General features: G+C 37.2%; 1 protein-coding gene across 5 annotated transcripts in view; it reads left to right on the top strand.

Annotated features, from left to right (window-relative positions):
- The window catches only part of diaph2 (diaphanous-related formin 2), a 753,551-nt gene that overhangs the window by 668,556 nt on the left and 68,243 nt on the right, over positions 1 to 16,752 (top strand). For 4 of the 5 annotated variants that reach the window (XM_087992147.1, XM_087992148.1, XM_087992149.1 and 1 more), the window contains one exon: positions 1,660 to 1,755. In XM_087992147.1, the coding sequence (XP_087848273.1) occupies positions 1,660 to 1,755 (96 nt within the window). Of the gene's footprint in view, positions 1 to 1,659; positions 1,756 to 2,724; positions 2,773 to 16,752 lie in introns of all 5 variants that reach the window. The other variant, XM_087992151.1, reaches the window with a different exon arrangement.

The raw sequence follows: 16,752 nt of genomic DNA on the forward strand, positions 1-16,752 counted from the left end.
TCAGTCGTAAGAACAAATTCATTGTTCTGAAGGACAGTTTGAAGTAAGGCTCTTTTCCATAGCAACCAGATTCTTTATAAATGAGGAAAAAAATGCTTGTACACAAGATAATTACAGATGAAAAAGACTACTTACTCCACCCTAATTAATTTATCCATGTGGGCTCTATAAATCTGCCCATTTTAACATCAACATATCTCTTAAATGTTTTCCAAGCTTTTCCTTCTCAACTTTCTCCCATGCTCCTCTTTTTTTTCCAGAAGAAGTTTTGCCTGCTCTGTCTGAAGAACTGCTTCCTACAATTATATTGCCTTTCACTTATTTGAAGCTCTTTTCAAGCCCTACTATAAGTCTGCTTCATTTCTTCATAACCAGAGTACCTGTAATATATATTTTAGATGTGGTGTATTCGTTTACAGATCTGGTAAATTTTATATCTTTTGAAGGCAGCCTGCATTCATGGTAGCTGGGGCTTATTTCTCTTTTCAATTTACAGACTAAATTCATGTTGAACTAAAATTAGATGTATTTGTCAAACCTGCCTGAGAAAACAGTATCATTCTTGCGGGATATTTGTAAAGTCAGGGTTAATTACAAAGAAAATAGCTGTTTGTCACTGAAGACACATTCTGACAAAGACTGTGTGGACTGCCCGATCTTGAGGAAAGATAAACAGTAACATTACAAATTGTGCTATGATAGCAGGTTGTAAGTTTGCTCGCTGAGCTGGTAGATATGTTCCAGGAATTCCTATGCATGTACACACAGATGAAGAGGGACACCTGTTCGACTGGGAGAATACATCCATCCTGGGACAGGCTAACCAAATGCACAGGAATCCTAGAAGCCTAGCATTCAAACCGGAACTCCATTCACAAACATATAGATTTGGACCCCATTTGCCAAACTCTCAGACAAAGAACCGGAAGTGATATCACCCACCATAACAGACCAAGACACACAAATCGCAAGCAGGACAGAACACCAGCGCTTCGTCGGAAGCTCACCAGTGATGTTACTGAGCATGGTGACGAAATGTCTGAGAACAAATCTACCAGCTCAGTGAGCAAACTTACAACCTGACCCACAACCTCAACTATAAATCTTCTCCAAAATTTCAAATGTGCTGAGATGTTTTGAGGTGATGCCATAGTCTGTCCGCTATTTGTTTACAAGCTGAACACAGAATATGTAATTTTCATCATGATAGGAAGAGGGTCAAAGTACGTGAAAGAAAGAAATAAAAATGGAATGCTTCATCGACCTTTTACGATAAAGGAGTTGACATCTAATGATTTTATACCACAGACATCTTTTTTCCCTGATTGGCAATGTTGTATTTATCGAGTTTATTGAAGTGCTGATTTGTTGACATCTAAAATTCTGGTTTGATTTTTTTTTGTAAACTTATCCATTAAGGTAAATTTTCCATTATTGTTGAGCTTAGTAATAAAGTAACTGCCATGGAATAATATTTTTGACTGCTGCATTTTGTTCAAATTTGCACACCCCATTTGTCTAATCTTGTGATTTCCCATTTAATTTAAGCTACCTTTGTTAAGTATTTGATTTTTGAAGTATGCAGACTGAAATATTCTTGGCAGATAATGTACTTTTATGTTGCAAAATTGAAGTAATTTTCTTGTTTCACTTCTGTAGAGGGTAATGAAACGGGAGTAATGGATAGCCTGCTGGAGGCCTTGCAGTCAGGTGCTGCATTCAGGGATCGCAGGAAGCGCACACCAAGAAATCTCGGTAAGTCATAAAGTCTATGTGATGTGCAGGGTAGAAAGTAAGACAAAGGAAGCATTGATTATTTCCTCAGAGGTGTTATCACTGACCTTAGGGATATTTTTAAGGAGTACTTAAAGAAATTGTATGCATTTGTTTTTAAGCAGTTATCAGCAGTTACTTAAGTGCAAGCCATAAGAGTCGTTGAAAAGGAGAAATTAAAGTAGTTTTCATCATGAGAAACTATGGACCACTTTACTTCAAACACAGGCTTAATGAATGTCACTGCGAGGCCAATTTATGCAATTAACAGCCTAGCGGTCTTTTTTATTTTAATTTGGCAAAAAGAGGAGGAAAGGTTTAAATTACACAAAATATTTCTAATAATACCTGAAATTCAGTCCTTAATTTTCTTTCCTTTCGATATAGTCTCTAAACTAATCACTACTTATGTGTAAACTTATTTAAATGTGTGCAAATATTGTACATAGGTATTAATTATCTCTTAGCACTTTTAGTTTTGTTTGGATAATCACATAATTTCGAATATCTTGCAAATAGTAATGTATGTCTTGACAAAACCTCAAGTAAAAGAAGTGAGTTCTCATAATTTCAACACTGATGAGTACAGACCTTTGAACATATTTTATAAATAGCAAGTAGAAATATTCGTTATTAATCACCTTCCAAAATACTTAGGTTTACAAGAAATTATTCAAAGGTTTGCCATTGAGAATCTGTTTATTTGAACTAATGTGTAATGCTGATCTAACATTTTCAGATATGCTTACCTATATTTGTCTTTTTAAAATTCAGTCATTACAATGGATATTATTGAGTCACTTTAGATATTCCCAGTTGCATAACAGATCATTATGACCAATCTGTTAATTTATGCACTGTAGTTTTCACATTGCAAAGGATTCCTTCATTGTAAATTCATCTGTCATTCAATTAAAGTAGTTTTGATAGCTTGCTTCCTGGTCATTGCAGGTGAACAAGGTCCAGCTAGTCCAACATCCCGATGGCCTGTTGACAAGGGTAAAAGAAAAACTTCAAGTGCTACTTCTCGCTTCCTGCTTTTATCTTACATTCTCGTCTAACCCAAAGCTTCTTTACTGTAGATAGATAATAGGCCATAACCTTCGTTTTGAGCCTGAGGCAATAGGCTTATGGAGGACAGTTTGATGATGGCACGTTTTCCCCTAATGTTAGTTCTTAGAAAATCTCTAATTTAGATTTCTCAGCAATATCAATTTCACGCCCAGTGTTGCCTCAACCAGTGCCTTGGCATTAAGCTCAAAATGTCAAGCACTGTACCTAGTCCAAACTTTCTTAATGGAATCTGGCTTTACTCTGTATTTCGTGCTTCAGAAATACATCTATGATATTCTGTTTTATCTGCTTTTTTTTTGCCGTAGGGAAGCAGCAGCTTTGAAGATGTGTATGTTATTATTACTTTTAATAGGTTCATCTCTGGAATGTTGCAACGGAATATTAACTCCATTTTCAATTTCATTTTTTGGACTAATTTCCCAGGTATCATGCTGCATATTGCATCCCGTTCCCTGATAGTACTGTAAGACCTCAGGCATAATTTTCATGAATCAATTAAATTCATTTGTGTTTCTTGATTAAGTTACCAGAGGTAGTTATAATATCATTAGCAGTTTGACACCCTGGCAGATAATTTGTCAGAAAAAAAAGCCAGAGCATTGTAAAACAAGCTTTAGGTTTTATTTTTGAAAGTTTTTAATGCTTAATTTGAATTAATTCTAGTAAGTGTCTGGAAATCTGACAACTTATTTGACTTCATGGGCGTAAGATTCATTACTGCATATTGGACACAATTCTTATTTATTGCAATTGATATCTCCTTTTGTTTAGAAAAATTGGGCAGTACTAAATAAATCTTGCTGGCTGTAACAATGTGTGGCTGACTGCAGATCCAGTCTTAGAACATTGTCTTGCAATGTTTCAAGATTATGCAAATTATTATGGACTCTGTGTTACAGTTTGGTAAAGGTGAGCTGCTTGTAATTGCCCTGGAGATAGGAACACTAGTGAATTACTGGAACTGTATATTTGTTTCTTCTTTCCTGTGTCCAATTCACAGTACTGAGCCCAAGACTGAAATATTTCTTTTGTCCGTATCCATGGGTGAAAGAAAAATTCAGACGCATAGAGAAAATAAGGAGCAAATGAATGATTCAGTTGCAACTGATTAACTGTCTAATAAAATCCAATCTAATAACATGTGGTAAAATAAGGGACTCTGGATCATACATTCTACCTTCTGTCAACCAAGGCATCATTGCTAACTTCAAGAAGGATGATCCAATTTTTGTATTTGGGAATAATAAGATCAGGCTACTGGCTGCAAATATAAGTTATGTCTTTGAAAAAACCAAGGTGTAATTTTCAAACATATTTGTAGCCCTGGTAGTTAGAAAAAGGAGCACATGTTCTATAATAAGTATGTATTATAATAATATATGTTTGTATAGTTCTTTAACATTATAAAGCATCAGACAATCCTTCAAGGAGTATTATTAAACTAAACATGCCATTGAGTTGCATAAGGTTTCAATCAGATGAAAAAAAGCTTGGTACAAGAGGGAGATTTTAAGGAAAACTATTAAAGGAGGGGAGATGGGTAGAGAGAGTTGTATAGGGAAGCAAAATCAGACTGAGATGACTAGAGACCCAGCCAGCAATGACACAGCAATTAAACTTGGGGATTCTCTTGAGTCTGGAATAAAAGTAGTACAGATTTTTTGGAGGACTATGTGACTTGAGCTTACAGACATAGGAAGCACCGAGGCCATGGAGTGATTTGAAACAAGGATGAGAATGTATAAATATAGATAATGCTTGACTCAAAGGCTTAACAGGTCAGCAAGCACAAAAATATTCGGGGAATGAAACTTAATGTGAGTTAGGTTATGGGATCCTTTGGATGATCTTAAGTTTGTGGAGGACACAATGTGGGACATCAATCAGGAAAACATCAGAATAATTAAGACAAGGAGTGGTACACTTTATTTGTTTGTTGTCACCTGTATTTTGTTAAAAAATACAGTGAAGAGTGTTGTAAAGTGTTGCCACTCTCTTGTGACATCTTTAAACACAGAAAAGTAAAAAAAAGTTCAACTTTACAATCATTCTTGATAAGTGTTCTGGCATGCGCCGTAGTTGCCAGCTACACGTCCCATTCACTGCACCACTGGAATGAGTCGGCACTCTTCGGCACGATCCAGCCTCCACTGATGGCCCTGCCACTATGAATCTGCACTGGACCTCTTCAATGCAGTTGCCACTAATGCCACCAGTTATTGCACCAGCCCAAACTCAACTCCGCAGCTGCCATGAGTCTGTTTCTGACCCACCTTACCAATGCAACCACTGCTGATGCCATAGGGTCTCGTACTGGCCCCAAACTCACCTCCACTGCCACTTTGTGAATCTGTGCTAGTCATAGATACTACTGGGAACCCAAACTTGCTTCCGCCACAGCAAGCGTGAGTCAGTGCTATGGCCGCCTCGTTGATGCAGAAGAGCTAAGCTCATTGGCCAACCGCGAAGAGACTGCACTGGGCTCATTTTGAGTCATCGCTGGGCTCACTCGCTGCTGGCAACGATGTCACTGCGACTGAGCTCTTCAACAAGAGGGAAGTAAAATAAAAAAAGAAAAGAAATGAGCAAAGAGGAGAAAAAGGAACAAAAATGAAAAGAAAAGTAGATGGAGTAAAGGAAACCCTAGGAGCCCCTCACTATGATCTTACCAGATGAAGGTTCCGCGGAAGGCATTACTGAGTTTCTAAGGCAGATGAGCGAAGACAGGAGCCAAGTTGGGCAATGTTATGAGCGTAGAAATCAGTCATAGTGTGGTTCAAATCTGTGACCAGCAGCTCAACACAGAGTCACATATAAAATCTAGATTGCAAACAGCCTGTGTTAGTTTCAGACTGTTACCAGAGGGACTGCTTGATTGATTCACTTGCCAGGAAACAGAGTTTGAAGCAGGGTTTGGAAAAAATGGCTTCAATCTTCCCAGTACATAAGTGGAAGAAATTTCTGCTTTTATGCAGTACTGAACAATTATTATGATTAAAATAGCTTGTATCAAGAGAAGGTGGAGAGTATGAGCAGGGGAGAAGATGGGTGGACAGTTGATCAAAAACAGCTGGGAAGGCATAAAAATTCGGAGTAAAAGAGAAAAGAATAGATGTGGTGTATATCTTAGATAAATTGGCCTTTGAAATAGGCTCATTGCGAATGATACAAGACATTAATATCTCTTAATGTCTTGGAGAAGCAGAAAGATGAGACCCCAAAAATTTCATCAAGAGAGCCAGTTTACATGGATATTAAAGTAGGAGGGAAAGGTGGTCTTTGACATGGAAGTCAATCGATAAAGGGTTAGGGGCTGCCATCAGTCTGAGAAGTGGCAAACTTCAGGAACAGCCTTGAAATTAATGATATTTATAATATGCAGAGATTATAACAGTGATAATTGTAAACCTTAGCGAAGTGGTTTCTCTTGTGACAAAGAAATTTACAGGGGCAGATCATGATATTGGACTGAATGAATGACAGGAAAGGGAAATTAGTAAATTTTTGATTTCTTGTGTCGGTGGCAGTATCAATATAAGAAATAATTGGTGATCATGTTGCACTGAAGAGTCCAGCAATGGAGGCTGCCACTTTGAAATAATGCTTGACTGCTATTTTCGTAAATGTGCAGACAGGGTTTACCCAGGATAGAGGTGGAAAATTGAGGGTATTTTATATTATACCAGCTCCCAATAGGCTTCGCTGTAAGGCAGCTCTAACATTATTACCAGAGTTTTTAAATTTAAATTTAATATTCAGATTGTAACTATCATTTCAAAGGATGAAAACCTTGGGTTGACATTGTCTGCTCGTGAAGGAGCGGGTACTTCCAGAGAAAGAAATTTACATAAATCATCTAGTGATTCTAGCACCGAAAAAGGCGTGTTTGTACTGGTCCTCTCAAAGTGTCACTCCTATGCCATTTCATCATAGCCTTGCATTTTTTTTTCATTTCAAATAATGATCTAATTCATTGATGACAGCCTAGATTGATGCTATTTCCAACATCACCTTCGGCAGTGCATCCCAAATCTTAGCCACTTGCTGCATGAAAACATTTTCCATATTTCACCACTTTTTTTTGCCAAATCCCTTTAAACCTGTGTCGTTTGGTTCTCAATCCTACCACCAATGGAAGAATCTTTTCCCTTCCTGTTCAGCCCAGACTCTTCATGCTTTGGAATCCCTTTATCAAATCTTTTCTCACTCTTCTCTTTTTCAAGGAAAATAGTCTCCAATGTTTTATTTATTGTCACCAATTGGGAGGGTCACCACACCTCAGGTGAGGGCCGAGGTTGAAATGCCAGAACCTCTATGGTAACCTCAGTCACTGAGAGAATTGAACCTTCACTGTTGGCATCACTCTGCATTGCATACCAGCCATCCAACCTTTTGAACTGACTGGGTAAGAAGGGTATCTGTCATGTTTGTTGTCCTTCCCTCCCGAGAAATGTGATACTGTTATTGGTGGGGTATTTTCTTCTCGAGATTTCTGAATGGCATTGGAGGTGGAGAAAAGGCTGTTCCTTGTTTAACACTTATTTTGGCAGATAAACAGAAGTGAAATCACCATCAGTCTCCTCCATATGTAATGTCTCGAGTGCATAGTCTTCAGACTCAGTTGACTAGGCCACAAACTGAGCCACTTGACAATGAAGTGTAAAGTAAAATATTTCATATTGCAGCATTGATTTTTGTTTTACATCTATTCACAGGGCTCTGGTGTCACTGGGTAGACCGATATTTATTGCCCACCCTTAATTGTCCTTGAGAAAGTGGTGGTTCACCACCTTCTTACACTGCTGTGTAAGGATCATAGGTGGGGTTGGTGATTACACTTAGAATACTGTTATTCAAGGAGTTCCATGGTTTTTTTGACCCACCGACCACATCATTGTAAGCAGAGAAGAACAAGTACATTAAAATCCAACACAGACAAATGATAATTGCATAAGTTAAGAATTAAGCCTATTTGATTTAATATTCCTGCCTGGATTTAAAGCACATTTATGAGGTTAGTGCTGGTAGCTGCCTAGATTTTGAGTCATTCCTGTAACATTTGTACCACATACAGGGAGAGATTTCAGATGTTAGTTGATAGTGGTTTGAAATGCTATCATGGGAATTTGTCTATTTTCTGTCACTTTAAAATGGAGGTGTAAATATCTACATTCTAAAAAAAAAAGTTTTATAACAGCATTTAGGTATGAGTGATTGATGAGCAGAAACTTTCATTCTAATCTTATTACTAGCTGTACACAAATCAAAGTGGATTTAAAATTGTTTTTTTCAAAATTTAGTATTAAATTCTGTTTCTATGTACATCCTTAATGCAGAAAAAATATTCTTTCATCTACTGTTTTTTTAAAATGCCACAGGGTTTGTACCATATTGAGTTCATTTTTATTTGTATGTCTTAAATATGTTGTTAAAAATACTTGCTTCAATATATGTGTAAATTAGTCAGTTTAAGAAACAATGTATAAAGTAACATTAAAAAGCTTTCTAATATGTAGGAATTATAGTCAAAACCAGCTAAAATCTCATTTACTACTATAACAAATAATTGTATATTCCAAATCTAAAAATTTGGTTCAGTTCTTGCCCAACTTGCTGATATGATAACTTAATTGTAACGCAATTTAATCCTGTTCCAGAGAGAGAATCTTGTAGTGTTTTCACTATATTTTGTATTGTTGTCGACTATCTAAGTGATTCGTTAGTTTTTGTCAGTGAAGACCTGACTACCAAACATGAGTAAATTGTGTTAGACTCACATTAACATTTACGACATGATTCAGTCTACCATAAATTCATTTTAATTATTATCCATGATTCCAGTATGGCAATCCAGGTTTAAGTAAGATTCTAGCCCCTAGCTGTCTGTATTGTATTTTCCTTTTTTTGTGTTTTCTTGTTCTGTCTCTGATCAACATTAGCCGATTCCCAAGTACAGGCTTCAGGCCAAAGCTGTTGCAGCTATCATGAAAGTGCTTTCAATTGTTACGCAATATACTTATCATTTCTCCTAAATGGACATTCAAAATGCCACTGCCTTCTAAATGGATGCTTCAGCCTGAAGTTATTCTGGCCATTTTTGTGTGGTGGCTGATTTCTTCGGTGGCTATTGAGGACCAATAGCCCGAGGTCTTTGTCCTTTTAGGTTGTTGGACAATTTGGACTCCAAACAGCGCTGGTTGCTACTTTCAAATAATGCCGACTACTAATGGATGCTCAGGGCCCCTGCTGGATTTGACAATTTCAGTGGTTCAGTGAACCTGGCTGCTTCAGCAATTGTCAGCATGAGTCATCTGTTGCTTTCATATCAAGATACAAATCTTGTCAGACATCCATAACATTTGAAATGTATTTTCAAAAATTTGGCTTTTACAGGATATGTCAGGGAATAAATGTATTTGAATTTCATTTCCAACATTGAAAATAATTCTTCAATGATTCATCTCCTTCTGTCCACACTCACAAGAAAATTTGCTCTTTACCAGCCACAAGTTATTAGGAAAGAAGAAAACAGAGACTGAAAAACTGAGAAAAGACGCTCTAAGTATGAAAAGATGTATGCAATAAAATCTTTCACATGCATCTTATTAATTTAAACTGATTACTACAATAAAATTTTAGTGGGATTGCTCCAAACTTATTGTTGTTAAGATGTAAAAACATATAAATTGGCAGTCATGAGACATTTTCATCGACTGTCTGAAAGATTTCCCTTCGCCTGGAAAGAACTGATTCAATGTGCATCTAAATCCAGCCTTTTATTTTTCTAATGCTCATAAGCTTGATGTTGTGGATTGTTCAAACTGTAGTATATTCTTTAGAGGATGAAGTAGGGATATCATGTTGGGTGTGAAAGATTTCATTTCAAAAAACTGTTGGATGTTCTCTCAGTTTTAGTACCCAGCACAATGACATTTGTGCATGCAATCCTGATTCATATGTTCCAGCAATGCGCTGGATTTTGTGCCAACTTCCACTGTGGCAAGTCCCACTTCCCACAGAACTAGTCCTAATGTGTCCGCACAGGTTGATTCAAACATAGCTTTAAAGCTTAATAGTTAAAATCAAAATTGAGTTCACTTCACCATAAATGCCTTTCAAACATGCGCCTTGTTCAATTAGTGGGCCAAATACACAATTGTATTTAATTAAGCTTTAGGTAGAAACAAACAAAACTACTACGAGGCCACTCAGTGCAAACCTAACAACAAGCTACCTAAGCCTTTCTTTCTTGTCTTTGAACAAGCCCTCCTCATTGACTGATCCGGTACATAAGTTCACCTTTACCTCTCCCATGAATTGATCAGAATGGCTGTAAGTTCAGTGGACTACCATTTTATTTTCACAATTTGCCCTGAGAAATGAGCTCACTATATAGTATTTCCAGCTGTTTTCAGAACAAATAGGGCTATCTCAATATAATGGAGTAGATTTTAGTCTTTACTGCCTGGATGTCAATCAGAAGAAAGCAAAATGCAAAGTCTCTGGCAAAGAGGGTAACAGGTGCATAACAGAACCCACCCAAGTTATCATTCTTTGAAATTAACAGAAAGTCAGGCAGATAATGTGTCTGAATGGGGAAAAGAAGCAAAAATATATGCTAACAATTTCTTTGTTAATGTAGATCTCAATTATTCAGTAACTGCTAACTAGGATGCCAGCTGCCTTATCTAACTAGAGAAAGGTCCTATGCATTTTGTATTCAAAATCCCATTGGTTATGCTGAAGCTTGTTAGCTCCCACCCTCATAATTTTGGCAATTCAGAGATTGACCTGGCGACAAGCCAGGTTGGCTCAAGAGGAAGTGGTGGAGCATGAGGTGTCAGTGGCCCACATTATTACAGTGGAGACCAGAGGTGCTGCCATCTTCACAAAATTAATTTAAAGCATGATTTCTTTTTGTAATGGCAATGTCAATGTCAATGAACTGTTCAACCATGAACCCATATTCTTGGGACATGGGTTCACATCCCACAATGGCAAGTGGTAAAATTAAAAGCGCGCCTAATGATGACTCTGTCACCGTTGTGACTGTCATAAAAGCTCCTCTAGTTTCCTAATGTCCTTTCCAGAGAGATATCTGCCATCCTTACTCTGTCTGACCTGCATGTGACTCCAGATCAACAGCAGTGTGGTTGACTCTTAGTTTTCTTCTAGAATGGACCATCAGGTGACTGAGTTCCAGGGCATTAGAGACTCAAAGAATGTACAGCACAGAGAGATCTTGTGGTTCTTGTACTTGAAATGAACAAAGTTAGTATGCAGGTAAAACAAGTAAGTCAAATGGAATTTTGGATTTCAGTTTACGTATAGAGAAGTCTTGGTTCAAATGCATAGGATGTTGATGAGGCTGCACCTGGAGTACTGAGTGCACTTTTCGTCCTTGTATTTAAAAAAGGATATGCTAGCATTGAAGGGTGTTCAAAAGAGATTCGCTTAGCTGATTCCTTGGATAGAGCAGTTGACTTATGACGTCCTGATAAACAAGTTAGGCCTTTATTTGTTCATCTTTAGTAGAAAGGGAGGTGATCTTTTTGAAGCAGACAAGATTCTGAGGAGGCTTGACATTGTAGACGTGAGAAGATATTTACATTAGTGAGAAATTCTCAGACTAGAAGTCATAGCTACAGGATAAGAGTTACAGCATGCAAAGGAATTTCTTCTCTTGGATATCTGGAATTCTCTATTCCAGAGATTTCTAGAGTCTAGATCACTGAAAGTATTTAAATAGCAGGTAGATAGCTTGTTGAAATTTCGAGAAGTTGAAAGACATGAAAAGCTGCCATGAAAGAACAACAGAAGATGAAGCAAATCAAGCATGATCCTATTGAATGCTGGGGCAGCCTTGCAGGGTTGCCTACTGGTCATATTTCTTATGCTCTTATGTTCAAAGGGCTAGCATATTTATGTCATTGGGTTACTTTTTGCAAAAGCAGACATCCAAATTCAAAATTAACTTCAGTGTATGTGTTAAGCCATGAGATTAATTTAGGAGCAATGCTGTAAGAAAAGTTTGTAGTTTTAGTAAAATGTCTAAAGAATCTGAATTAATATATGTTTGAAAAGAGGATTTTCTATAGTTTTCATGAATTATAAAAGGATCAATTGCAAATTTCTTGAATAATAAATAATAATCTACATGATCTGGTATCCCATGACCTGGTAGCAGTACCAGCCATAAGGAAGTTAGAAGTAGAACTACATGGCTGACAGACAAAAGGAAAGGTACAGACAGAGGAGCAGATGGAAGAAAACAAGCAGCAGAGAATCTGCAAAGACTGATGCAGATGCAAACAGACAGAAGGCAAATCTCTCACAATTCCTGTGAGAAGAAACAAATAGCTCTCAGGACAAGGTCAGGTTTTCAGTTTGATAGGAAAAATTATGGGAGCCCATGGAGAAAATGTTGAAAACGAAGAAAACTGTGAAAATAGTTCAGAAATGCTGAAGAGCTTGTTGCTTTCTGAGATGCAGACAAACAAAATTTTTATGATTTGGTCAGTTAAATAAGAACTTCGGAAAATTATACCATCAGGACTGTCATGATCCAAAGGAAAGAGATGTGTGCCTTGCCATGAGACTTAAAAGTGAAAACTCCTGAACTTCCTGCCATAGTTATAGAGCAGTATATTGTGGCACAGTATTGATGCATGCTTACACGTATATTAGGAAGTGCTGTGGATACTTGTGTAAGATGTGCTTTGGTGTGTCAAATACTTAAGTTGACATTTACCTTTTAATTTGAAATATTGTTTATCTGTGAATTTGTGTGTAGTTTGCTTTGGTTCTGATTCATGTTAGAAATAGTGGAATCTTGTCGATAACATCTACATTGAAGTCCATTGAGTAAGTTTGGTAATTTTGGTTTACAGTTAGCTAATGGAATCATAACAATGTGTAGCAATGTCCACCAGCTGGTTCATTTAGCTTTAACATGCATCTATCCCTTTCCCTGCTGCCAGAATCTTCTGATTATTGTGATAATTTTAGTAACCCCAAAATCTGGATTTAATTTAAATGTAACAGTGTCCACTTCGATCAAATCTAAGGTCATTAGAATGTAATATGAGGTGACCATTGAAGAACTACATTATAAACAGTCACCGTGATTATGATTACCTCTGCTTCATTCAGCCACCTCTACTTTGTTTGAACTCCCACATGGGATAAAAAAAAAATTACTTTGTTTGCACATGCATGCAGATAAATGTGCACATGCACAAACAGAAACAATAAAAACAAATCCCACTGGAGGAGCCTCACTGAGAAGCAGCTGTGTAAATGGCATAGTTTCACTCTGTCTGTGAGCATTGATTCCCGTATTCAGCCTGTTTTTCCTTGAAATATGCTCAAATGTTCGAAGCAGAGACTTCAAGCCGCCTCATGTTTTTTTGTTCCCGCCAATGAAAACAATATTGCGCACCTCTCAGAGAACATAGTACTGAGGAAAAGAAAAGTTATGGAGCTGATGTAGACAGGTCCATGTCAGAACTGTGCCCACTTTGTTAATAGACTTTCCAATGAATCTTATACGAATATGGAGCAAACTACAAACAGCACATGCAGTAGAGCAAAGTTTGTGTGTTTTCATCCATTTCTCCTCCCAAGTTATCTGTTTTCCAAGTAAATTTTGTGTATTATTAGGCAGAACTTTCCCTTCACTGGAGGTTGTGTAAAAGATGATGAGAAATTATCTGTCAAGTCTCTCTGGAGAAAAATACCCACCTTTCTCACAGCCCTGGCAATTACATGCTGGGCAAGAAGATCCATGGGTGAGTTTTTCAACTCACCAGCAATTAAAATCCATTAATTATTCAATTATTAACTACATGCCACCTTGTTGATCTCCAACCTTTCTTGTCTGGTTGACAAGAAAGGTGGATACCTTTCCAACTGGGTAACCATGGCACCTGCCTCTAGTTGCTCGAGCCAATGCCTCTGCAAGTAAGCCTACTGCCTAGACCCCCTTACCCACTTCTCCCCTGATCTGGACCTGCAACAAGAAGATAAAAATAAGTTAGCTTCTTGTTGCTGGATCTCCAGCTTAGACCTTGACCAGCAGACTTTAGGATCCAGAAAGGCAACTTCTGGTCACCAGTGTCAAGATGCCTGATATACTCCCCTTTGTTTTCCTGTCAGCTCTTTAAAAAACTGATGGGTGAACAATATGATGAGTTCTGACATAAATGGTTCCAGTGAGTTTGCCGCCAGATGCACCTATTTCTACATTTAGAAGAAAATTATGAAAATCCTGGCCATTTTAGAAGGATAGTCATTACCAAACTCTAAAAGCAATCTGCTGAATTTGCTTAGAAGATATATCCAATCAAGAAATGTTAACTTTGATTCAACTAAATCTTAGTTGTTCATTGTACAAGTTAAATAAAATTGTTTCTCAAATGTTTCCTCTTCTTTTGTTCAACAGTTTAATCCTTGTCAGTTGGTAGGAAATTAGGTAGGAAAATGAAATATGTAATATTAATAAATTGCTGCACTAACTCTCACACTTAAAGTGAATGAATGTAGCTGCAGCACTGAAAATGAAGCTGTTATAAAATAATATCATTTGTTGGTCTTCAGATAATTAATTCTTTTCTATTGTACATCTGTGAGAGAAGGAACATCTTTATAATGGTTCAATTATTATTTTTGAAAACCAAAGGAATGTTTAATTTGCAAAATCTCATGCACAGTTAAAGAAGCAGTCATTTTTCACAGCTTGTACAAGCAGAGAAGAAACAGGGTCGCTGGATCAAATTGCCTTTATTCCGTTTTTTAGTTGTCTTTATAATTCCTGGTGTTGCAACCGATGACCTGCTAATTTCAATTCACTAACTCAAAAAATGCTATGTTTTGTAGTGCAGTTAGCGTTAACACTATTTTTAAATAGTAACAGACCTGAGATGTGAGCACGATTGCCATTTTAATTGAAAGGCAATGGAAAAGACATCAGCAACATGGTGCTGCTTGCCTGTAAGCCTGACCTGTTTCACAGGCTGTCATGGGACATCGAGAGAAGCAATAAACTCTCTCTCATATCTGTCATTCTCCTTCATCAAGCTGAAGGTGGGGCCAGTTAGGTTCAATATGCACTTGAGATTATAGAATACCATCACTTAAAATAAAATGCAGTACAGCATATCGCTATTTGTTAAGCATTTTCACAATGTATTCAACTGAAATTCAGTTTTATGAGCTATTGCTGGATTGATTCAATCTAAATCTGCTTCCAAACAGGGCATATATGTCACATTGTATTATGCAGGATCAAAGTGAAAAATAGACCACCAAATACATCAGACAGTTGGTCACATTGTTCTGTATGGAATTGAGAGAAATTAGCAGCTGCAAAGATTGTTAAGTAAAGGAATGAGTATTGAAACATTTATTTAGATTCCTAACTATCTGTAAAAATATTGAGAGGTCATACAATTTAGCAAAGTAAAAACACAGGGATATGAAATGAGGTAAGATAGTCAGATAACACATGTGCATGTGTTTATTGTCAAACAGAGAAGATGCAATATCCAAGTGATAAATCTTTGATTTTAGCCAGAATCCTTTGTAAGTGCTTCTTTCCAAATTGTGGGACAACTTTAGAAGCCAATCTCTGGCAAGGAATTAATACCTCTTGCCTGGGCCTATCATTCAAGCAGAGGGCTTTTTCAACATGCCAGTCAGGATTGCTTGCAGTACATTTCCATGATGGCAGAATCCTAATGAGCAAAGGGTGCACCATCTTTCAAGTAAGAATGCAGTTTTACTGTGGTTTTATGGTGTTTGGGACACCATTGCCACGTTGGATTTATCTTCTAGTTCATACATCTCCCCATCAGGCTAGGGCTGACCATGTCCATCTGAAGTTATACATAGAAAAGAGAAAAAGTTGAGCATGGGGAGAAGATAATGAAGTATCCCCCATTTACATACTAAAGTTCACACCTTTGAGAGGAGCAGAAAAATAATTCCATGGGAACTTCTTTAAAGGAAGTAAATTGATGGAAAGGAAATCAATTTGACAACCTTTCTACAGAGACTGTCCTTCATAAATGTTTACAGTGGTTTCTCAGACCTTGATACAGTATTCAGCACACAAGGGACTGAATAGAGGGTACGAAGGCTTAGACTTTGGCTTACCGCTTATCTAGAGAGGTGCATCAGCTCTGAGCGTGAAAGGTTCATCAGGCCAGGGTTTGTCCACTGTCAGTCAGCTAGAGCAGTGAGGGACTACATTCATTTAACAAGGTGGAGAAAAATGGTCCCACACTGGGACTGTCTGCATTAACCTTTCACTAACGCGGCTTGGTTCCTGAGAAATGATACAGCAGGTCAACTGAAGGCAGTTGAGGTACAATCATTGCAAGACTTGATTTATTCATAAGATTTGTTCATCTTCCTGCATACTCGGAAATCAAATATATTGTTGTATCCCGCAGAGATTTAATACAACAATGCATTCCTTCAGGCTGGTATCTTCCATAGTATATAATGCTTTTCCTAGTCTGTTTTGAAATAAAAACTGGTACTCCTGCAGTACCAGTCTCTCAGCTACATAGTGTCATTAACCTTCAGATCCTATATTTCTCTTGTCTAATACATTTTCAAGCTTTGGACAGAGTAAACGAGGCATAACAATGAATAATTGTGAGTAAAAAAAAAAACCAAAATAATTCATCATATCCAACATGAAGAATAACAAATATTTAAAGCAATGAATCAGCTTTACAACTTTGCTATATTTCTTAGTTTGCCTTAATAACTGCAGTCATGGCATTTAAAAAAACCTAATTATGTCCAGTAACTTGAAATTTTTCAACTCAGTGTAACTGCGAGTAGTATTTTTCATGACAAAACTAAGTGTGCCTCGTGTTTTGTGGCTTAACTATT

Source organism: Chiloscyllium plagiosum, unplaced genomic scaffold, assembly GCF_037043375.1.
Source record: "Chiloscyllium plagiosum isolate Xiang-an unplaced genomic scaffold, Cpla_swu_hap1 HiC_scaffold_11, whole genome shotgun sequence".
NCBI lineage: Eukaryota > Metazoa > Chordata > Chondrichthyes > Orectolobiformes > Hemiscylliidae > Chiloscyllium > Chiloscyllium plagiosum.